This window comes from Silurus meridionalis, chromosome 14 (assembly GCF_014805685.1).
Source record: "Silurus meridionalis isolate SWU-2019-XX chromosome 14, ASM1480568v1, whole genome shotgun sequence".
Classification (NCBI taxonomy): domain Eukaryota; kingdom Metazoa; phylum Chordata; class Actinopteri; order Siluriformes; family Siluridae; genus Silurus; species Silurus meridionalis.
In genome coordinates this window covers 18,126,895-18,152,173 of record NC_060897.1, presented here as the reverse complement: position 1 = coordinate 18,152,173, position 25,279 = coordinate 18,126,895, and the positions used below count along the sequence as shown (strand labels likewise).

General features: G+C 39.1%; 2 protein-coding genes across 2 annotated transcripts; one reads left to right on the top strand and one right to left on the bottom strand.

The window, feature by feature from the left end:
• Positions 1 to 792: 792 nt before the first annotated feature.
• scpep1 (serine carboxypeptidase 1) lies at positions 793 to 8,786 on the top strand. Its single transcript, XM_046866478.1, has 13 exons — positions 793 to 960; positions 1,727 to 1,851; positions 1,968 to 2,057; positions 2,835 to 2,990; positions 3,110 to 3,184; positions 3,616 to 3,688; positions 4,750 to 4,787; positions 5,468 to 5,596; positions 5,876 to 5,960; positions 6,493 to 6,606; positions 6,807 to 6,944; positions 7,748 to 7,911; positions 8,551 to 8,786. Exons 1-13 carry the CDS (start codon positions 897 to 899, stop codon positions 8,611 to 8,613), a joined length of 1,314 nt encoding a protein of 437 aa, XP_046722434.1. The 5' UTR covers positions 793 to 896; the 3' UTR covers positions 8,614 to 8,786.
• A 2,275-nt stretch (positions 8,787 to 11,061) lies between these two features.
• On the bottom strand, positions 11,062 to 24,816 carry engase (endo-beta-N-acetylglucosaminidase). Its single transcript, XM_046865421.1, has 14 exons — positions 24,617 to 24,816; positions 24,207 to 24,286; positions 22,930 to 23,131; positions 21,996 to 22,144; positions 21,164 to 21,318; positions 20,820 to 20,968; positions 19,889 to 20,060; positions 19,636 to 19,739; positions 18,959 to 19,070; positions 17,387 to 17,571; positions 16,402 to 16,544; positions 16,201 to 16,300; positions 15,896 to 16,010; positions 11,062 to 12,199 (listed from the first exon to the last, which is right to left on the bottom strand). Exons 1-14 carry the CDS (start codon positions 24,718 to 24,720, stop codon positions 11,801 to 11,803), a joined length of 2,169 nt encoding a protein of 722 aa, XP_046721377.1. The 5' UTR covers positions 24,721 to 24,816; the 3' UTR covers positions 11,062 to 11,800.
• Between the last annotated feature and the right edge of the window lie 463 nt (positions 24,817 to 25,279).

The following is a 25,279-nucleotide window of genomic DNA, read 5'->3' as shown; positions in this document are numbered from 1 at the left end:
GTGTGTGCGTGGTTTCCTGCAATGGACTGGCAACCCATTCAGGATGTTCTCATCATCCTCATCATATCCTGAGTTCATGTTCATCCTCTTGATTCTCTAGTTTTTACTCTATCTCTAAAAAAGATGCCATTACGTGGATTAGTGAATAAGTGTGTAGATTTGCAGTGGAATGGCATCCCAAGCAGGGTGTCTTCCCTCATCAAATCCGGTATTCCAGGGCTTTCTCTGGGTTCTCCAGTTTCCTCCCTATTCCTAAAACCAAGCCATTACATGGATTGGTAAATAAGTGCATAGAAGTGTGTGTGCATGGTTTCCTGCAATGGACTGGCATCCCATCTAGGATGGCCTCATCATCCTCATCATATCCTGAGTTCCAGGGGTTTCCTCTGGGTTCTCTAGTTTTCACCCTATTCCTAAAAACTTGCCATTACATTGATTAAGGAATCGGTGTGTCGATATGTCTGTTTAGCATGTTTGCCCTCATCGTATTCGCCGTTCCAGGGCTTTCTGTGGGTTCTTCAGATTTCTATATATGCCCAAATCCATGCCATGTGTATTAGTGAATGTGTGTGTGTTTGTGTGTGTATTTATATATATATATATATATATATATATATATATATATATATATATATATATATATATATATGTACACACACACACACACACACATATATATATAATATGGAATGGAAAACACAACCACTAAATGTTAAATAAATCTGTCTATGCTTTAATGGAAACCCCGCCCCCAACTACTTCGTTTTTTCACCCATGTCAGCTGACTCAGGAGTCATATGATGTTGTATTGAGCTTCTCAGCAGTTTTGCTGAAGCTATTCAGAGTCTGTCCCGGGAGTCGATCAGAACCGTTCCCGACCCGAAACTGCAGGAAAGATGGCGCAGTGCTGCATTGGTGCTTTTGTGGCCACGCTGCTCTTCACATCGGGGTTCCACAGAGGTGAGATTCACTACAAGCTTCTCCTCTGTTCCAGGAAAGTTTCTTTCATTTGCATGAGCAGTTTCCACTTAACTGTAATAACCTGATTGCTTTAAAATGTGCATCTACACCTTTAAGGTGGGTTCGTTTTTGTATTTGGTTCATTTGATTAAAAGTGAAAGTGAAAGAAGAGCAGATGAGTTTCTAATGCTGCTGCTGTGGATCTGGATGTGGTGTAATAAGATCCTGGAAGTATCCTAAAGGGGAAATTCCATCCTGAATCACATTGACCTTGTTCACCTTCAAATATTTATCATGCACTTTTTTATTTGGGGCTATGTTTTGTTTTTGCACTCTCACTACAAATGATGTTCAATCAACACCAAATCTGATCTACATCATCCCTGGATCGACTCAGACAAAATTTATCAAAAGAATGTAGTTTCCTAACAAATCTGACATCAGCGCAGCCAAACAGGGCGTAAGGCACACAGACTCCCAAAGCTGATCATACAACATCACAAACAAAAGTGTAGTTAATATTGGCAGGATTTATAGCAAGCAAAGTCAGATAGCAACTGTTCGAAAGCAAATAAGGCTTGCTGTAATGCATATTAGTTTTATTACCTTTTAAAACTGTTCCTACTACACAAATGCCAGCAAATACCCACCTGGTATTCATTAGTCATTAGATGTTTTCAACCTGTAATTTAAAAAAATTATCTGGTGTGTGTTGTGTAGATTATACTATTTTTTTTTTTACATGAACTGCTCTTTTTTCTTCTAGTCTCAGCTAAAGAGGCATGGGATTACGTGGACGTGCGTGATGGAGCTCACATGTTTTGGTGGCTTTACTACGCCAACAGCTCATCAGCAAGCTTTCAAGATCTGCCGCTGGTCATGTGGCTGCAGGTGTGACTCACCTGAAAATCTTTTTTTATAATGAAAGCCATCTAAGACTGAGGAAAGTATATGCTCTTGAGTATTTGTGACTATATTAATCATGCAGTCATATTGTTTCCTATCAGGGGGGTCCCGGAGGATCGAGCTGCGGTTTCGGAAACTTTGCGGAGATCGGCCCTCTTGACGTCGACCTTCAGCCGAGAGAAACATCCTGGGTGCGTGTGTTTATCATCATTAATCAAAAATGACTTTCTTCTACTAAATATACAGATTTCTGATTTGTCAACACAAAAGCTTGTACGCAGACTCACCATGTGTGTAAGCGCCTGTGTTTTGCATAGAATGTGATGTCATTCTCCACCATAATGGTTAATGTTTTGTATGAAAGTAGAAACTCAGGGTTATAATAATAAGCCCACTCCCTTTCCCTTCCCACAGCAGCCAAGCCAAGAGACATGATCATTTTATTGATCTTAGAATTGCGGTCTGTTTATTAAATTCAGTCATTTCTATATACTGAGGGAATAAAACACTAGTTACTCTAAGCATTGAACTTAATAATCAACATATGTTGTTATCCCATCATATCTATATTACTTCTTGAACCTTGCACATTATAGCTAAAATGTCAAGGTAGCTAGCAAATCTTCAAAGTTTTTCACCACCAGTTTAGCATTGTACAAACCGCAGGTATAAAATCGTCCCGCAGTCGCACAAAAGCACTTTAGGATCAGTGACGAATAGGTTTTTGTGGTTTCTGTCACAGTTCTTTTAAATAAATAAAAAAAAAAGTGTGTCAGATCTAAAATAAATAAATAAATAAAGCAGGCATTCTGCTTCAAGAGAACAAGTTCCTCTTTTTTGAACTCACTAAACATTAGTCAAAAGATGTGGCCTAAAGTCGAAGGGCAAATTGTGCATATGATTTTGAGTTTATATTGACTGCTTTAAGATGCTATATGCAATATAGTTGAAATGATATGTGTGTGTAGGTGAATGCAGCGAGTGTTTTATTCGTGGATAATCCAGTCGGTACTGGTTACAGCTACACAGACTCGTATGACGCTCTCACTAAAGACGTGGCAATGGTGGCGTCGGACATGATGGTCCTCCTGAAGCATTTCTTCTCGAAAACCCCCGAATTTCAGGTAAAACACACAAAGGTGCAACGTCAGCATGAACTGCCTCTAGTACTACTGATAAGTCTCAGCCTGAACACAGGGCGAGCATGTTCTGATCTCCACTACGTTTCTCCTCTCTTGTACAGAGCATCCCTTTCTACATATTTTCCGAATCTTATGGAGGAAAGATGGCGGCTGCGATTTCACTGGAGCTCAACAAGGTACAGAAACATGTTTTGCTTCCTGGCAGAGTGGTTGTTTTCATATCCTTTCAGCTCGAAACATTTTGCCCCAATTCTTCTCCAACTTGTCTAATCTATAAGACAGTTTTTGCCTGCAGAACTGCTTCCTCAAAGCTACACTGTGTAGCCAAAAGTTTGTGGACACCTGAGAATAATATTGGCATATGCTTCTTTTTGAACATCCCATTCCACATATAATCCCTATTCGCTCTTATAATAACCTCCACTCTTTTGGGAAGTTGTTACAATAGACTTTTTTTGTCCGGGGTAAGAACCACATATAGCCAGAAAAGTCAGATGTCCTAAAATTTTTGTCTATATAGTGTATATGTGTGTAATGGTTTGTATCTGTGTGTTAATGTGTGCTCAGGGGTGTTAGTACATCTTTGTTTCCTTCTGTCTCTCTATAGGCCATAAAGAAAGGCTTGATCAAGTGTAACTTTGCAGGTGTGGCACTTGGAGACTCATGGATTTCTCCTATTGGTGGGTGTTATACACTTTTCTATATCTATGTGTAGTGTTTTTTCCTACAGAGTTTCAAAACTTTAACAGAAAGCCTTCTGTCACTGATATTTTATGTTATTACTCTTTTAAAATCCTGCAGAAATGCCAGAAATTGTATATCCATTTATGTCATAGTCTTATTTACTATTTTACTATTACACATAGTAAAAACATTGTCAGTGTAAAACTCTATTGGAAGGAATATAGTCAAAAAAGCAAGACTTACTTAAGTACACTTTTTCATCATCTGAAAACTGCTAGAGGTTCAGTCAAGTGGAAGTTCGTTCCACCACCTCGGTGCCAGAACAGAGAAAAGTCTTATAGCATGTCTTCCTAGTATCTTATGAGATGAAGAGTCCAGTCGAACATTGGTAGAGGATGCAGCAGCTACAGTAGAGGGAGCGTAGCAGTGAGGTGGTGGGAGGGGACCTAGGAAACGTCACGTGGCCACATTTGTTGGTGAGAATGTTGTTTATTTGTAGATGTGGTTAACCATCGGAGGCAGACAAGGAGTCATTGCATACCGATCAAAGTCCTTAGAGTGTAAAGGTCGCAGAATATGCAATTTGACGCTCACTGGATGTGAAATTCTGTTCCACCATATAATGAGTCGTGGAATTTGAGTAACTGAATAAATATGAAAGGAATATAAATATGAAAACAAAATTCCTATTTTTTTCATAAATAAATATCCAGCCTTGATCATTTCAACCTATAAGTCCAGAATAAAAGATGCTGACAATGCAGACAGATGAAATTATCCACAAAAGTGAAGTGTATTAAACCTAAAAGCCATGACTGTTGATTGTGTGCACAAATGAATACCATTTGAAGAGCAACCATTGCAATTCTAACTGGATGATTGTACATTATAAAATGTTATACGATGAAAAAAGTATCGTCAAAGTATTTCCCCAGTGTCAGATACAATCAGAAACTATTGTAATTAGGATTTCAGATTTTAAAAAGAATAAATAGGATTTATTAAATTTACTTTTCACATCTCATGTTTTTTTTTTCTTTTTTCCTTTTTTCTACAGACTCCGTTCTGACATGGGGACCCTATTTGTACAGCACTGTAAGTAGAATTATAATTACAAATGTTACCACATACATTGCCAGCTAAATGTTAGCTAGCGTTTTATTAAAATTACCTCAGAAATCTGAGGAATATCTGTTGACGTGGTGAGGTTTTGTCAGAATGCAGTTATTACATATTTATCCAGTATCAGCTTTGCAGTTTCTTTGTAACATGAAGAGCTGTTTTATTTTGACAGAAACTAATAAAAGAGGCTGGTGTATGAATGATTGCTATAATGTAAGTGATAACAGGAACTGCTCTGTTACGTGAAGAATCAGCAGCAGCAGCGTGGGAATATTAATGGGGAAAATATTAGTCCCCTGATGGTCATTAACCATTTTTAACTCCTTTCTCTGCATAAAGCACCTTTTATATTTGTACACTGTCACTTTCACTATACATACACACTGAACTCTGCACAATGAATCTAATCGAATGTAAAAACATAGCATTTCTGTTAATGACAAGGAACATAACACGGATGTATTCCTAAAAAAATAAAAATCAATTATAAAATCAATGGTAACAGTACTTTTCTTTACATTTGATAGGTTCCAATTATTTCCTGTAACCTTCACCTTGTATACCTTCATTTACAGCGAACATTTATAAAGTATATAAATGTGTATTGTTTTAAAAAATGGAATTATGGTATTTGTGTGTGTGTGTGTGCGCAGTCCCTGTTAGATGATTTTGGACTTGGTGAGGTGATGCGAGCAGCTAAAGAGGTACAAAAGGCTATTGAGGAGGGGCAGTATGACACCGCCACCGAGCTATGGAACGTCGCTGAGAACGTCGTAGAACAGGTCGGAGACTTACACCAGATTTCTCCAAACTGTGCTGTGTGTGTTGATCTCAGTATGACTGGACAGAGCAGTCATCGCAACAGAATGTGTGAAGAAAAATAAGGCCTTTTTTTCACAGTGGTTCTGTGAGAACTTTGAGGGGGACATGACCCTTTATAAGGACACGCTTACTTTTTTCCATTCCCTGATCTGATCACTGAATTTGTAGCATTCTAAATCATGATTAGATTACGTTTCGGATTCATTAAGCATTTTCCTTTTTTTGTGTGTTTGTTTCAGAATACCAACGGAGTGAATTTCTACAACATCCTCACTCAGAGCAGTGACATGCTCAAATTCACCACAGAAAACGAAGGCTATATGTGTAAGACTAAGTCAATAATAAAACATGCTTTTTTACACTGTGTGGCTAAAAGTTTGTGGACACCTGAGCATAAGATTGCTATGTGCTTTTTTTTTAATTTCCCATTCCACATTTAGTTTTCATATATTTATTATAATATTCTCCACTCTTCTAGAAGATGTTCCACTAGATTTTGTGGAGATATGTGCTCACTGATGTAGGCGAGGAGAGGAGTCAGTGTTCCAGTTCATCCCAATAGTTTTTCAATCTTCTACTCCAACCCATGTCAATTTAATCTTTTTAGAGCTAGCTTTGTGCACAGGGACATTTTTACGCTGGAACAGCTTTGGTCTAACAGTTCAAATGAAGGGAAAATTTAATGCTACTGCTTCAAAAGACTCTACATTTGTGTGTCTCCAAGTTTGTTCCATTTGGGGAAGAACCTAAAATAGTTGGAAAAGTTAGGTGTCCCAATACTTTTGGCCACACAGCTTATAATGAAATGTAGGCACAAAGGGAACATGTTTTAATTCCTATCTTGTCTTTGTCACAGCTGCTTTAAAACGCCGACATGTTCGACCTCTGCAGGGCCAGTCACTCGACGCGCTGATGAACGGACCAATCAGGAAGAAGCTTGGCATCATTCCCAATAATGTGACCTGGGGAGGTAAACATCGGCTGAAATTTTCACGATACACAAGCGTGTGTTTTTTTTTTTTACCGCAGAAAAACTCCTGTATTCATAGAAATGTGTGGTTTGATTTCTACTAAGCTCTGAAAGTGCAAATTCATGTCCCTTTCAGCCGTCAGTGTATTTATATATGTGTGTGTGTGTGTGTGTGTGTGTGTGTGTGTGTGGGAGTCTAGGCCAGTCTGGAGAGGTGTTTTCCAGCATGTCTGGAGATTTTATGAAGCCTGTAATCGACATTGTTGATGAGCTTTTGGCTGCAGGAGTGAATGTGACCGTCTACAACGGCCAGCTGGACTTGATCGTAGACACCATGGGTAAATTGCAAAGTCACTATATTAATGTAGATTCCAAACGAATTTTCGGTAATAGTAAGTAATCCCACAACCTTTAAATGCTAAACAGAGCAAATCCGTGAATAACAGATGCTCAATAGCTCCATCTAGCTAAAAAAGAAGTTCTTAGTTAAATTGTAATCTTTTTTATATATTAGACAGAAACAATATTAGAAAATAAAATAAAAAAGAGCATGTATCCTTAAGTATATGGTTATCATAGGTTGAAGTAGAAGATCTTGAATGGCCTGCTATGAATTGCCCTATTAGACATGATGAATTGGAACGCTCCTCACTTCACTTACATCAGCATCTGACTTTACTAACGCTCTTGTGGCTGAATGAGCACAAAATCTCCAAAAGATCTAGTGGAACATCCTCCCAGAAGAGTGGAGGTTACTTTAACAGCAAAATGGGACTAAATGTGGAATGAGATGTTTAAAAGGCAAACACCAATCTTGTGCTCAGGTGTCCACAAACTTTTGGCCATTGGCATATGACATCATTTGTAAATCATTGTTTGGCTGTAAAGACAATTTTGCCATGTTTTATTTTTCATATTACAAAGCGTATTCATTGCAAATACCCAAAACCTAAAAACATAAAGACTAAATGAATAATATTAAAGCCTGAACATTGCAAACATTGCATTTCACATTCTAAGCACAATTAATGTTTTAACGTTGTGTAACATTTGTCAGATTATATATATTTCATTGTTAAATGTAATTTTTAAATCATAAAGAGTATCAAAGAGTAACAATGTGTGTGTGTGGTTTTTGCAGGTCAGGAACTTTGGGTGAAAAAGCTGAAATGGGACGGACTCAACAAGTTTAACCAGATGAAGTGGACGGCACTGGAAGACCCGCAATCAGCAGGCCAAACCGGAGCTTTTTATAAAACCTACAAGAACTTTGCTTTTTACTGGATCCTCAAAGCTGGACACATGGTAATGAAATAGTTTATAGAGAATGTAGAGTTCAATAACAGCAAAGTGTGGCTGAAGCACTTGGAGGAAGTGTTTGCTTGTTATACTGTATATACATGTGTATATTCACTGTCACTGTATTCATGTCTTATGATTGTGAGCGATTGTCTTATGACCTAAAGAGGAAGTAAGTTTTCTTCCACTTCCTCTTATACATATGTACATAGACATACTATATGGACAAAGGTATTGGGGCACCTGACATTTTCCAGCTATATGTGTTCTTCGCAAAGTTAAGGGCACACAACTGGATAGGATTTATTTGAACTAGAAGGCCCAAACCAGTTCCAGCATGACAATGCCCCTGTGTACAAAGCCAACTCCATGAAGATATGTGCTGCATTTATTAGAGTGGAAGATCTCCTGCTGTACAGTTATAAACCCTATTAAACACCTTTGGAATGAATTAGAACACTGACTGCACCCCAGAACTTCTTACCTTACCTACATTGGTACCTGTCCGAATGAGATGTTCAAAAAGCATATACGAAGCTTATGCAGGTGTCCACAAACCTTTGTCCGTATAAATATATAAACATGAGTTGTGCCGTAGCAAAACCATTAAAACCTTTTTCTCTTTCATTCTTTTCTTACCTATAGATCCCATCTGATCAGGGCCCGATGGCACTGAGGATGCTAAAGATGGTGACACTGCAGGAGTGAAAAAAGGCTGCTTATTCATTGTAGACAATCAACACACACCACCAAAATCAGGGCTTCTACCCAACCCCGGCTTCACACCAAAAATTCAGTTTCTGAGGAAGCTCTTGTTTGATCAAACTGACTTTTATTTTGTTTTAACTGGAAAATATCTTAAATAAAGGATCTTTTTTTTACCTAATAGTCTTGTTAATGAATTTTCAGCTCATGCACTTGACTTCTGACAAATGACATACTGTACAAACTGAACAGAATACAGTACAAAGTGAAATAGAATAGAAAGGAAAATGGTTGTAAATAATAGTTTAATAATAAATGATGTCATTCACACTGTTAAAAACTACACCTTAGGATAAAAACTCTGATTTTAATAAATAATTTACTGAAAGCACGAAAAAGAAGAAAACCAGGAAACCCTGTTTGTTCCTTCATTTATAATATGCAAACGTTCACTTGTTGGAAGTCGGCCGAGCATTCATCTGCTGATCTGTTTTTATCAACATCTAGAATACTGAACATACTGCATTACGGTAGGACAACAATGGGGTAATTTGGCCATAGCAAGTTGTTTGGGTGGGGTGGGGGATGTATATACAGGGAGTGCAGAATTATTAGGCAAATGAGTATTTTGACCACATCATCCTCGTTATGCATGTTGTCTTACTCCAAGCTGTATAGGCTGGAAAGCCTACTACCAATTAAGCATATTAGGTGATGTGCATCTCTGTAATGAGAAGGGGTGTGGTCCAATGACATCAACACCCTATATCAGGTGTGCATAATTATTAGGCAACTTCCTTTCCTTTGGCAAAATGGGTCAAAAGAAGGACTTGACAGGCTCAGAAAAGTCAAAAATAGTGAGATATATTGCAGAGGATGCAGCAGTCTTAAAATAGCCAAGCTTCTGAGCGTGATCATCGAACAATCAAGCGTTTCATTCAAAATAGTCGACAGGGTCGCAAGAAGCGTGTGGAAAACCAAGGCGCAAAATAACTGCCCGTGAACTGAGAAAAGTCAAGCGTGCAGCTGCCAAGATGCCACTTGCCACCAGTTTGGCCATATTTCAGAGCTGCAACATCACTGGAGTGCCCAAAAGCACAAGGTGTGCAATACTCAGAGACATGGCCAAGGTAAGAAAGGCAGAAAGTCGACCACCACTGAACAAGACACACAAGCTGAAACGTCAAGACTGGGCCAAGAAATATCTCAAGACTGATTTTTCTAAGGTTTTATGGACTGATGAAATGAGAGTGAGTCTTGATGGGCCAGATGGATGGGCCCGTGGCTGGATTGGTAAAGGGCAGAGAGCTCCAGTCCGACTCAGGCGCCAGCAAGGTGGAGGTGGAGTACTGGTTTGGGCTGGTATCATCAAAGATGAGCTTGTGGGGCCTTTTCGGGTTGAGGATGGAGTCAAGCTGAACTCCCAGTCCTACTGCCAGTTTCTGGAAGACACCTTCTTCAAGCAGTGGTACAGGAAGAAGTCTGCATCCTTCAAGAAAAACATGATTTTCATGCAGGACAATGCTCCATCACACACGTCCAAGTACTCCACAGCGTGGCTGGCAAGAAAGGGTATAAAAGAAGAAAATCTAATGATATGGCCTCCTTGTTCACCTGATCTGAACCCCATTGAGAACCTGTGGTCCATCATCAAATGTGCGATTTACAAGGAGGAAAACAGTACACCTCTCTGAACAGTGTCTGGGAGGCTGTGGTTGCTGCTGCACGCAATGTTGATGGTGAACAGATCAAAACACTGACAGAATCCATGGATGGCAGGCTTTTGAGTGTCCTTGCAAAGAAAGGTGGCTATATTGGTCACTGATTTGTTTTTGTTTGGTTTTTGAATGTCAGACATGTATATTTGTGAATGTTGAGATGTTATATTGGTTTCACTGGTAAAAATAAATAATTGAAATGGGTATGAATTTGTTTTTTGTTAAGTTGCCTAATAATTATGCACAGTAATAGTCACCTGCACACACAGATATCCCCCTAAAATAGCTAAAACTAAAAACTACTTCCAAAAATATTCAGCTTTGATATTAATGAGTTTTTTGTGTTCATTGAGAACATGGTTGTTGTTCAAATTAAATCCTCAAATAAAATTAATCCTCAAAAATACAACTTGCCTAATAATTCTGCACTCCCTGTACACCTATCTCAGATCTACAGACATATATGAGAGTTGGTCGATGCCCTTATCCAGAACGAATTACAAAAATGCCTTGGGAGTCTAAAAACATTGTTAGGAAATTAATATAGTTAGACAAGCAAGTATTAATTTTAACACTTCTAAAGGGTTTAGACATCATTTGAAGACTGCTAGAGATTCATCTGTTTAGACATAAAGTGGAAGTCCTTTATTACACAGGTTGTCCACACTGGCCCATCACACCCTTATGTGGTTCTTCCTGGCTGTCTAGGATGTTGTTGTCTTCTGAAGGTTTACAATTTCCCATCATCAAAACTAAAGAGGGCCAAATACAGTTCCAGCATGGCGATACTCCATTGCAAAACCAGCTCTATATAACTTTTGTGTTTTAAAGTTTAAGTGTCCTTCGCAAAGTTTAAACCTCATTCCGCAGATCCTTTACGATGAACTGAAATGTCAGCTGCACTCCTGACATATCTAATGCTCTCTGGGCTGTATGGGCACAAAGCCATGTTTTCAAGACTTTGGAGCTTATTATAACACAGTTCAAGAGGAATACAGGTGGAATGGGTGTCATTGTGAAAATGTATTGTACAGTTAATTTTTTTCTTTTTCTTTCTATGCATAATTCGTGTTGTAACTACAGGATTCTCATAAACATCACAAAACATTCCTCAGAACCAACATAATTTCAGCATTGGTCTAGATTATAGTGGGTTGATTGGTGATAAAAATAGCATGATAGCAGGTAAATATGACAATGTGTACAGATAGAACTGTATATTTCTCTCAGGACAGCATTGATTACACAGACCAGTGTGAATGTCTTGGGATTTCATCTTTTAAGCAAATTACTTGCTGACTCCTTTCCAAAAACCAGTCAATATTGATAAACATAAACAGGCACAAATCTGAAGAGGCAGAGTATTTTTTATTTTTTTTTAAAGCCTTAAAGCTTTGGACTTTTGAGTAAATATTTAAATTAAAAAAACACATTTGCACAAATCTTTTTGTGAGTATACAGTATGTGTATGCTCATATATTAGAGGAGTGTGAATAGCTCAGTGTTTGTCTCCCCCACTGTGACTGTACAAGGCTGAAGCCCTCTCTGGTCACCGGCTCCACCATCAGCTCCATCACTCCGGCCGAATGTTCCACCTTAAGTCCAACTACACGGTACTGTGATGAATATGAACGGCCGATAAGCACCGGCGCTCCAGGACGGACTCGAGGATCCGGGCCGCGAATGTGACGGCAAAACACTCGGAAATACCGTACAGGTTGTGCTGCGTAGTGCCAGCGTAGCGTGGCATTCAGGAATAATTTTGCAGCTTTCCCATTTATATCAATATCTCCTTTCTGCCACACCACATCATATATAGACATGTTCTGGATGGACAACGGGGGAGTGAACAGACTCTCTGCATCTAATGCCTGCAAAAACAATTTCCATTTCAGTGATTTCTTCAATCCATGCAGTGATGTTGAGGCCACAGTTTTTTTTCTATTAATGCTTAATAGTGATTATACCTCAGCCCTCCTAAATTCTTAGTTCTGATCGTTCAGAAAGCAATAAGTATATTTTCTATTACATTATCACTGTCATTCATCTGCAAGGGAAATGTGAAACAGATTAATGTTTCTATACGGATTTGCTGATGATGGATGTTGAGGTAATTTATTGCTCAGGAGCACCTGGTTCCACAACTCCAACTGACTGTAGAAGACTGTAGAAATGACATTGCTTATACCATCCATGATATTTCTCACTCGTCAGTGTTTGTATTGTTTTTATTATTTATAAATTACACTCTTGGTGTCACTCAAATAAGGATTGTAAGTGACCACAAGACTGTCATTCATTTAAAGCCTTTGTTATTTATGTTACGGGGAACCCAGCCATTAGGGTTGCGCAAGCCAGTGCATAAAGCCTGGATAAATGGGGAGGGTTGCGTTAGGAAGGGCATCCAGCGTAAAACATGTGCCAAATCAAATATGCGGATCACGAATCAGACTTTCATACCGAATTGGTCGAGGCCCAGGTTACCAACGACCGGCACAGGTACTGTTAGCCAACAGGGTACCAGCGGAAATTGGGCTACTGTTGGCCGAAAACACAGACACAGCAGGGAAAGGAAATGTAGGAAAGTGGAGGTTAGGGTGGGCACTTTAAATGTTGGTACAATGACAGGTAAAGGGTGAGAGGTAGCTGATATGATAGAGAGGAGAAAGGTAGATATGTTGTGTGTTCAGGAGACCAAATGGAAGGGGAGTAAGGCCAAAAACATTGGAGGGGGGTGTCAACTACTATATCATGGTGTGGATGGAAAGAGAAATGGTATGGGGGTGATCCTGAGGGAAGAGTTCAATAAGAGTGTAGTGGCGGTTAAGAGAGTTTCTGATAGGGTGATGAACGTGAAGCTGGAAGTTAAAAGGGTTATGATAAATGTCATCAGGAGAGGGAAAGAAAAGGAAAAATTCTGGAGTGAGTTAGATGAAGTGGTAGAGGGTGTACCTAGGAATAAAAGATTGGTGATAGGGGCAGACTTCAATGGCCATGTAGGTGTAGGGAACAGAGGTGATGAGGAGGTGATGTAGGTATGGCTTTAGGGACAGGAATGTGGAAGGGCAGATGGTGTTAGATTTTGCTTAAAGGATGGAAATGGCAGTGGTAAACACTTATTTTAAAAAGAAGGAGGAGCATTTGGGTGACATATTAGTGGAGGAAGGTGCACACAGGTGTACTATGTTCTATGTAGAAAATGCAACCTGAACGAGATTGGAGACTGTAAGGTGGTGGCAGGGGACAGTGTAGCTAGACAGCATTGGATGGTGGTCTGTAGGATGGTTTTGGAGTTAAAGAAGAAGAGGAGGAGAGTGAAGACTGAAAGAAGAATAAGATGGTGGAAACTAAAGGAGGAAGACTGTAGTAAGAGGTTCAGGGAGGAGGTCAGACAGGGGCTCGTGGTGGTGAAGAGGTGCTGGATGATTGGGCAACTACTGCAGAAGTAATAAGGGAGACAGCTAGGTAATAGAAAGGAATGCAAAGAGACGTGGTGGTGGAATGAGGAAGTGCAGGACAGCATAACAAGAAAGAGGTTGGCAAATAAGAATTGGGATCAACAGAGTGATGTGAAAAGTAGGCAGGAGTACGAGGAGATGCGGCAGCAGGTAAAAAGGGATGTGGCGAAAGCCAAGAAAAAGGTAGGAGCTGTATGAGAAGTTGGACACTAAAGAAGGAGAAAAGGATTTGTACAAATTGGCCAGGCAGAGGGACCGAGCTGTGAAGGATGTGCTGCAAGTTAGAGCAATAAAGGATGGAGATCTAAGTGTGTTGACTGGTGAGGAGAGTGTGTTGAGAAGATGGAGGGAGTATTTTGACCAGCTGACGAATGAGGAAAATGAGAGAGAGAAGATTGGATAGTGTGGAGATGGTAAAGCAGGAAGAGAAAAGGATAGGTAAGGAGGAAGTGAGAGCAGCGATTGAGAGGATGAAAAGTGTAAAGTCGGTAGGACCAGATGACATACCGGTAGAAGCGTGGAGATGTATAGGAGAGATGGCAGTGGAGTTTTTAACAATATTGTTTAATAGGTTTTAGAAGGTTAGAGGATGCCTGAGGAATGGAGAATGAGTGTTCAGGTACCGATCTTTAAGAATAAGGGAAATGTGCAGACCTGCAGTAACTACAGGGGAATAAAGTTGATAAGTCACACCATAAAGATATGGGAAAGAGTAGTGGAAGCCAGGCTGAGAAAAGAGGTGACCATTTTGTGTAGGAAAGTGTTACAGCAGTAAAGTGTGCAGTAGGAAGGAAGGACTGGTTTAAGGTGGAGGTTGGGCTGCATCAAGGATCGGCTCTGAGACCTTTCCTGTTTGCAGTTGTGATGGACAGTTTGACAGACAAGGTCAGACAGGAGTCTCTGTGGACTATGATGTTTGCTGATGATATTGTGATTTGTGGTGAGAGTAGGGAGCAGGTGAAGAAGAGCCTGGAGAGGTGGAGGTACGTGCTGGAGAGAAGGGGCATGCAAGTCACTAGGAGTAAGACAGAGTACATGTGTGTGAATGAGAGGGAGGGCAGTGGAGTGGTGTGGGTGTAGGTAGAAGAGGTGGAGAAGGTGGAGAAGTTTAGGTACCTGGGGTCAACAGTGCAAAGTAATGGAGAGTGTGTTAGAGAAGTGAAGAAAGGAAGAAAGAAAAGAGGAACCCAAAGGAGGAGGTTCATGGATGTGGTGAGGGAAGACATGCAGTAGTTGGTTTAAAAGAAGCAGATGTATAGGACAGAGTGGTATGGAGACGGATGATCCGCTGTGGTGACCCCTAATGGGAGCAGCCGAAAGAAGAAGTAGAAGTTATTTATGTTACAGGGCTGCATGTGTGTTGGGGAAGCTATATTGTTGGTGAGATTTAGCCGAGGGAAGTTGGGAAGTGATGATGCGCATATCCATGGCATGTGCTTTTTTTGGTAGCTGTTGTAATCGTGTGCCTCATGTCTGCACGTTATTATAAACATTAGCATGGATCTCATTTTGTAACCCTTTGTTTAATGGCAACACTGGATTGTTCAAGACAGCGAAGTTTATTAAGTTTTGCACCATTGTTAAAGGTATGATTGTACATTTTTTTAATTGTGAAATGCAATCGATTGTTAATCTTATGTAGCATCACTCTGTTAAGTCCAACACATCTTAACAATAAGTATATTTTATTTGTTTACATTTTGTTTACACGTGTGTATTTTCTTTTTCTAATTTGAAGTTTCACGGTGATAATAGTTTATGTTGAAGCTGACGGCTCCTAAACCAAAGACGTGCCGGAATAAATTTACACGAGTATGGAGACTCTGTTCATATATCAATGCCAACGGATGCTACAAGGATGGGTTCCCCTTTTAAGTCTGGTTCCTCTTCAGGTTTTACAATCTCTGGGAGTTTTCCCCTACCACAGTTGCCCCAGGCTTGCTCATCGGGGATAATTACACAATTCATTTATGTATTATCATGTAAGTGACAGATATTTTCACTCACATTGCAGAACAATAAATCTATGATGTGTCATAAGACGTTATGAGTTTTACTAAATTGCTATGACAGAAGAGGAAATAAAATCATAAAAAATGAAGACATTACCATGATCTCGCCGATCCTACAGTTAAACGGAAGATCGTGTGATTCGGCTTGTTTTCGAGACACATTGACGCACAAGTCTCTCAGAGCACAACCGCTCACCTCCAGCAGGAAACACCTACACATACACACAAAACACATCATTATAAAAGAACAAATATCACTTCAGGAAAGATAATAAAAAAAGGCCTCATATTTGCTTTACTTATGTGTGTTTTTACAGTATATGGAAAAAAGTATTGAGACCGGAGTGTTACCACAAAGTCTCTCTAGTTTTTATTGAGGCGTTGGTAAATTGAGATTCTGACCTAGTAATCCATCCATCTGCTTTCTGCTCTCCATAGCTCTGAGTGAACTGCTTCACCAGCTCATGGTCTTCATCCAACCCCACCGGAATAATATTACTAACTAGAATAGAAATGTGCACCTGGATTCACATTGCGTGGCTTTAACTGTTATAATGACAAGAAAATAACATTGTAAGAAATCAGTAATAAATGAACGCTCACTCGGCACGTCCTCACTCCCAGCGTGTGTGGACAGAGCGGCGTCGGCGGTTTTGAACTCTAAAGAGATATTCACGCCATCTGACGGCTGATAAACACAGGAAATGAACGTCCTTGAAGCCAATGGCACGTGCAGTGAAAATAACCTAGGAGAGAAGCAATGTAAGGAGATGTTAATAAGAGCATTAAATCAGTCAAACAATCGAACAATGCTCATCGCTACCACAATTGTTCTCAGAACAGCCATAGTTCTTTATGGCATGGATTCCACAAGGTGTTAGAAACAGTTTTTTTTAGATTCTGGTTACCATAGTGACTGAGGAAGCCATCACAGTAAAATAAACTCATTGGAAACTAGTTTTAAAATTGGGAAATGATGGCCATAGAAAGATGTACATGCCAGTAACATTTATAGGAGTATATTGTTAAATTATAGGGTGTGGCATTTGAACTTTGCTCTATTAGTATTATGGAGCCCAATATGAGCCAAAAAAGCATTCCCCACACCATTATAACACCCCCACCCTGATATGCTTAGACACATTTACCCACTGTAGCCATAAATTCACATTCTTGGCTAACTGGAGTAGAACAGTAGGTGATCTTTTGTATCAGATCCATCTCATAAGTCGAACACGTTGCACGTTCTGTTCAGCATGGTTGTAAAAAATTGTTATTTGAGTTAGCATTACCTTCAAGCCAGTCAAGTCATTAGGGTTTTTTTTTTGTTTTCTGTGCCACTCTAGAGACATTGTGGGTAAAAATGCCTGAGTTACCCAAACCAACAATGTTTGACACCATCAGCCATAACAGAGTCAAAGTCACTGACTTTTTGCCTGTTCTGATGTTTGATGTAAACATTATTTAAGGTTCAACTATACGAATGAGCAAGTATACCAGTGCTCCTAATAAAGTGACCTGTGCATGTATGTTACTTTAGAAAGACCATATACATATTATTTTCTTTTATTATTACTGGGATTTTTACCTTGAACAGATTTTGGATAGGGATTTGGGCAATGTCCCCTCCAACAATAGTGAACTTCCTCCAGTCCACACTTCCTCTGAGCAGCCTCGAGTCTGAAACCAGCCTCCTTCCTCCAAATTCTCCATCACATAAAGAGGCTGGAGCTCCTGAGCACTCAGATTCATCCAGGATCTGTTCTGCTCTATCTACACGACCAAACAAAAACATAGAGGGAAACACTGAACACATTTTTAACACAAATTAGTCTCTACAGTTTACACAGAGTGTGGAAAAACAAAACACATCCTCTATGTGAGGAGGGGCTGAAGCACTCTGTTGATGAGAGACATCATAGAACAATGCCCAGTCTGGTTTGAGGGGCCTAGAAGACTATTGTAACTCAAATAGTCACTCTTTACAACTTGGGTGAGCGGAAAAGCATCCCAGCATTTACGAAACATTGAACCTTGTAATGCAGGGGTGTCAAACTCAAATTACAGTGGGCCAAAATTAAAAACTGGGATAAAGTCGGGGGCCAAACTCAATATTTATTGAAAAATTGACTGCAACCTTTTCATATGTAAACAAACTTTAGTTTTGCATAAACATTGAATCTGGAACAACCAAAGTTTTATATTATAAACACATTAGAAATTAAATTTGAAAAAAAAAAAAACCACACATCAGTGGTATTCGTTTCTTATTATGTCTCTCTCTCTCTGTAGCATTTCAAATTCCTTTATAATGTAAATCTTCTTTCACAGGCCAACAACACCACCACCAAAAATAATAATAATTTCCTTCAATAAAAAAAAAAAAACAATCTTTCAACCAGTAACAGTCCATGCCAACATTCATTCAAGCATTGAACATTGGTTCAAGCCAGATTCCTGCATCATGTCTGGGGTTTAGGCTCTAAGCTGAGGAAATCCTCAGGATTCATCAGTGAGACTCCTGAGTGGTGTTTTGTTCATCTTCATTAAAGAGAACAGTTTTTCACATAGATATGTGCTGCTGATCATAAAGAGCGTTTGAGCAGCTTGGGCACGGAGTTGGAGCAGTGTGTCCGGGAGGAAACATGGAAACTGTGCAGCACACACAGAGTCATACTTTGACTTGAGCGTGTCTCTACACTGGAGTTCAATCAGCTACATTTGGTGGTTGGTTGGTGTGCTTTCCAAGTCAATCACAAACATATTTCTGAGCAAACCAAATCTGCATTTCTGGGCTTTAAAGTCGGATTAATTCAGCGCTGAGTACGCAGAGTTTATTAGCGGTCTCGACTGACGCGCCAATGTACTAACAAAGCATTCTGGGATTTGTAGTATTAGCTCTAATACACATTTGATATGATCTTGCGGGCCAAATATAATTACACCTGAGTTTGACACCCCTGTTGTAATGTAAGGGCTACAATAAGTACAGACCACATTATGTTCTATTTCTGTTAATCAAGAAAATGAATCTAAGAGCACAGACTTTCACTGTTGTAACATATCAACCTCAAGGCTCAATGTTTTGTAGGTGTGGTGATTGAGGCTATAGGGTTTCCTTGTTAGCTGCATTGCCCTGTAGTGTCAGTGAAAAGCATACCTTTCCTCTCCAGTAGAAATTCTTTCCATAACCTTGACAGAAAGATGAGATGAAGGGAAGAGGACACTCAGGACGGTGAATGTAGAGGAAGTTCGATAACAAGCCCCAAAATCTAGACGTACACATAGTGATAGGGCTACAATCAGTAACTAAAAGAGAAATTGTAGTAATAATTGATGCAGCATGTTTTCCATAATATGTTTCCCCGAATATTTCATGAATAAGTGACACACAACACACGTGCAAAATCGCTACTTTTAAAATTTTCCTATTTAGTTATAAATCATTTATTTTTTCAAATGTTACATAAACAGTACTCAAAAAGTGCACAAAGCCAGCTATATGAAAATGATGTTTACATGGCTTACAGAATTTTTACGGTCAGGTGTCCACAAACTTTTGTCCATATAGTGTACTTTATGTTAGCTATCAATTAATTTCAGAGCAACGGAGCTAGTGCTTATTCTCGTCAGGAGTCAACTTGCCAGCCAGATTACTGAATACAGGGCGTTATGCAAAGCTGTTTGTGACAATTTCTATTACTAAAATCACTATACAAAATCATCTGGAGTATTTTTTTTGCATTATTTTGGTTCCTACAAACATCCACTATGTGTTTATTGTTTCATATGCAAGTGTACACTGAGGAAACAGTTATTAGTCATCGTTGGACTCACTTGTCCTGGTTCTTGCGGAAGTCCTCCTTGTCATGGCACTCGTAAACCCAACCTGGGGCAAAAATGGCTGTAGAAAGTCCGTGTTTACGTACCAGCTCAAGAGCCTAAAAGAAGCATGTTGAGACCGATTTACTTTATTCATTCATTCACTCCTTCATAAGTAAAGTTTCCTACATCCCTACAGGCAAGCAAAGCACTCTGTCTTGGACTTGTACATAGCATTTAGAATCTTCCAGAAGGTAGCAAATATCACCTTATTCGTTTCGAACTTTCCTCCCATCACGTCTCCTCTCGCAAACACATCGATGCCAACATAGATATCGGCCAGGCGCCCCTGTGCTGCTGAATCGGACGCCATGTCCTCCAGACTGCTTTCTGTCCAGTTGTAGTTAGTGAAAATGCCGTCGCATGCGTCAAAAAACACCCTGTCCAGAGCAGAAAGATATGACAAACTTTACATAATCACAGATTATGGTTTATGGATTATGTGCCACAAGAATTCTATTTTTCTATAACAAAGCATGTAATATGACAAAATACTGATGACATGCAGTGGTCTTTGCTAGTATTGGCACCCATGGTAAATATGAGCAAAGAAGACCTCATCAGGCATTATTGAAGATAATGTCTGGCTAAAATGTTGATTGTTTTAAAACAGAAAGATTAAAAGTTGAATTGAATTCAACCTTCTTTTCTTACATTTAACAGGAGTGCCAATGCTAACGGAAGGCACTGTATCTGAAATAGCTGTTGGTGCAAAAGGTGTCCACATCTGAGCTCTTTCATTATGTTCACCAGTTTCCTTTTGCATTCCAAAACTCATACCAGTTGGGTGAAGTGTAAATGAGCCTGGAAACGAGTGTGTACAGTAATTTTCAGCAATTCCACCTTAAATTCAGTAGATACTCAAAATACATTGTATACGGAATATAGTCATTTTGGTTGTATAGTAGTGTTTTTTTTTTTCTCCAGCACTGAATGGCATAATGGCATTTAGATACCATCCTCCGTGGAAAGAGCAGCTGTAACAGACGTATTTAAAGTCACAATATTCAGATTAACAATAAATAGAATTCCACTATTTCATGCTATAACCTGCCTAAAATTCCTGATTTTGTGTTGACATTTTAATGCTACTTTAATGCTTATATACTACAGTGTATAAACTCATGTCTGAGTCTCACCTGTTACTGTTGTTGAGTTGGTTTTGCCATTTCAAAGACCCATCCTCCAGAACGCTGTCGTACCAGATCACCAAACCTCCGGGAACTTTCCGGTGTATCTGATTAGTCAGGTAGCGCAGGAAAGGAGCCATGTGTTTTACAGAAACTTCCTAAACACACACACACACATTATCTTTCATGCACAGATATAATGCAACCAATCCTATATCTGACCCCAAACATTAACCACAGGAAATGTTATAAGATCTGCAGCTCTTCATGTTTTTCTTATTCTCGTTTTCATAATGCATTTTTCTGCACTTCAAAAATACTGCAATATGTAAAATAACTTCGAGTTCGCCCACACTCAGCACGTTCTCGATGTTCACCAGCCAGCCGTCAAAGCCGTAACAGCGTGCAATCTGCACCAGTTTATCAGCAACTGAGCGATACTGCTCCTCTCCGGCCAGGAACACCTCACACATCTTCCCTCCATCCGCCCACTCCGTGATGAAGGTGCCTGTCACACAGAGGGTTTTAACTAATTGTAAAAATATAAGTCATGCCATTATAAAATACTTCGGAATCAGCAGAATTTCAAATGAGTGCATATTTCTATGTTTGTTAACCCCGAGACATTGTTTTAGACTTTAAAGATTATCCGTGAAAATTATCATGTGGACAAAAGCATTGGGACACCTGATTTTTTCAGCCATATGTGGTTCTTCTGTAAACTGTTAGCACAAAGTTTGAGGTACACAATTTTTATTAATGTCTTTGGGTTCTGTAGCATGAAATTTTCCATTCATTTGAACTAGGAGACCCAAACCTGGGTTGGAATGGAAGATCTCCTGCTATAGACCTCTGACCTCAACCCTAGTGAGCACCTTTTCGATGAATGAGTACCCTGACTGCACCCCTGGCCTCCTCATCTCACCTCCTCCACACACTTCTGGCTGAATAAGCACAATATCTAGTGGAACATCTTCCCAGAAGGTTATGCGGAACAGGATGTTCAGAAACCACACCAATTTTATGCTCAGGTGTCCACAAACTTACCAGACAGTTTATCATATAGTGTGCATTTGCTGAATGAAAGAGCAAATAATTTGAACTGTATTTCTATTCATGATAAAAGGAAAAGTTTCTGGTGAAAATAAAGAATGGGGAAAACACTTGGTAAAACCTGTGACTGACCTAGGGAAAGCACGCCGTGTTTATGAGCAGCGTTTGTCCACATGGCAGGGGGGATGGTCACCATGTGGTGGCTGAAGTAGTTGAAGATGTCTATATATTTCCAGTGATAAAAGACGTACGGCGTGTCGACCTCTGTACCCTGAATAAACCTTAGAAAGAAAAAGCACATTATAAAATCACTACAGTGATTTGAGCCATACTTCAACTTTGAGTTAGTAAATCTCTAACTACATTATCTGTAAAGTACATTATGCACTTCTTTATTGTTTGTACAGTGATATAATCTCAACCTTTTGTAACTAAATGGAACCACAAGATCAGTGTGGACCTCATGATATTAAATTAATTAAATGTTTTATAAAACAAAATATATGCCTTTATTTCGTGTTAATTTGATGCTCTCTTTTTATAGTATTCTTGCTTTGTCCATCAGCCATTTGTCAAATCCATAGTGAGCTCTAATGGCACTGAATCTTCTGATTTAGGTTTGATTCTATTCAAGTTTAAGTCTATTCAAGTATCAAGCTGTAACAGTACAGAATGTGGAAAAGTCCAATGGACGTGAATACCGAATACACTGATCGAATATGACTGTTAATGTTTAGGAATGTGGTCCATGTCAAAGGCAATATGGCAAAAAGCTGGCTTGGCTTTGAAATTTTCCGCATCTCAATCCAATCGAACATGTTTCTAATGTCACACGTTATGAGTTTTTTAATGGAGTCCAATCTTTAAGAGGTCAAAGCTGCTGAAGGAAAAGTCCCCAAAAGGACTCATTACCACTCAGGCAACAACAAGAAAACCCTAAAAGCCAATCTTTAAACGATCAACCCTAAACATCTGACTCCATCACCAACCATTAATGAAAAGCGTTCGGAGCACCTACTACTGATAATAGGGTTAGTAAAGTCATAAAGTCAATTGGGAACCGTACCTGTCCTCCAGGTATCCTCCCATCATGTCATGACACACGAGTGTCCTCATTGGAGTGTCCTTCAGCGAAGGCCATCTTTTCTCCAACGGGACAGTGGCCATGTTGAACGAATTTGCAGTGTCACGTTCCCAGGAAAGCAGTTCATCTAAAGACTTCAAGGCAGAGCTGATCGGCTCGGTTGTGTCCTGGTCGTAATCTTGCTCTGCTCCATGGGCAAAACAAACAAAAAAAACAAACAGAAAAACAAATAAGATAAGTCACTCTTCTCTCTCTCTCTCTCTCTCTCTCTCTCTCTCTCTCTCTCTCTATATATATATATATATATATATATATATATATATATATATATATACACACTGTATATATATGTTTTTTGTTTGTTTGTTTTTTTTATCGGAGGTGACCTTTGTATCTCCGAAATCTCGTAAGTCGTGGGGTCGTAGGTCGGGGTCTGATTGTAAATGTAAATTCTACATGAATCAAAATGCATTTGACGACTAGTGACATTGCTAAATCCTGTAATATAACAGAGAGCTTTGGATGATCATTCAAAATGGCTTCAGGCACGCTCAGAGTTCTTTGCAGTGTCATGTCTTTGCTTGCATTGTGGATCAATGACAAGCTTTTCCTGAGCAATGTGACTTCCACATACTACATCCATGCTAGTGGACTCTGGTCTTTTGGGGTTTTTTTTGTGTTTGCCTGTTTGTGGTTGCAATTGTAAAGTTGCCCTGAGCATGAGAAAGGCATTATTTAGGAAATAATTCTTATTGCTAGTACTAGTAGTAATAAAAGTAGTCCGTGCAATGTTTATGATGCAATGAAAATTATTACTTTATCAGTTTAAACGGCCCTATTATAAATTCACACAGGCTCATAATTTGGCCTCAAAATATGTTGTTAATTAATGAAGAAAAACTGAAAAACTTTTGTATAATTACATGCTTTACATCAATTGAAAGAGTCTCCAGTTTCAGCTCATAATATCGATCTGTAAAAAAAAAAAAAAAGCCTAGAAAGTGTTGACTATTCCTAGATTCATTTTTTTTGCCTCACTGATGTTAAGATAGAAAAAAGGAGACTGATGAGAGAATGAATGTGTCATAAATTAAATCATAACTGGAAGTGTACAATTCCTGTAAATAAAAAATAAAGGTTTTGAACATGCGGTTATAGAAACCAACACCCTGTTGTTGATTATTTTACACATTACACATACGCACTGGAAAAAAAACAAACAAACAAAGAAATAAACTATTTCCTGACATGCTGAGTACCTGATAGAAGAGACGTCTTGAAGGTGATGAGTTCGTGGACACTTCTGTGATCCTCTGACCCATCAAGACAAGACTCCGATCTGGTAAATAGGGTTGACATAAACAATTACAGAAATCTGGACCTGATATTGGATAAGAGCACGAGTTAATGGTGCATGAAAGTAAAACAGCACTGTAAATCAGATGATTAAAGGAAAGTTATCAATGAGAGAAACGAGGAACTGTTATACTAAGAATGTAGGACTTTTATTAGTGAGACAAGGCAAAAGAGCACAAACTGCATGTTAACAGTACTGGTTGTCTTGTTTTTGCTAAAAGTTTAGGACATACACATTAGAAACTTCACAAACTCTGGTTTGCACTTATTACACAGCAGATAAAACAGCTGGAATCTATTTAGAAATACCCACCCGGTTTCCTTCCGAGCAGTCTTTCTCTCTACATCCTCAGTGTCCTCTCTCTTTCTTCTCCGGTTATCATTATTGTCCTTCACCACACTCGAATTTCCCTCCATAATTAAATCAAACTTATCGCAGCTCTGCAGGAAAAGAAAAAAACTCAATTACAATTCTGCCTTCAAAAACGTCAACCGGAGCTTCCGGGTTAACGCTGATTGGCTGAACCTTGTACAGATGTGCCTACGTCACTCGGATCCCGGAAGTGGTTTTCTGAGTTTAACAACAGGGCTAATGATAAACCGTTTTAAAGATAATTATATAAATAGTTATATAATTATTTATAAGTGAATTTTGCATCATGTTGATTTTTACAAGATAACATTTTACATGGTATATATCTAAGGTTATCAGTAATGTCAGATTTTCTCTGCTTGTACAACGAACAACTACATATTCCATCAAGATCCACTAGCCAGCTTTGCTAGACTCATAATATTAGATTTTATTAGTTTTACCTAACTAACATTCCCAGCTCCAACAGATACCCAAGAGCCAATTCAGTTTACATTAATAATGTGTCGTTTGCGAAAGAGTCGGCTCTTTAGTCGTTTTATTTTTCATTATTTTCAATATTGTACATTCCTACTGAAGACATCCGAGCTATGAAAGAACACG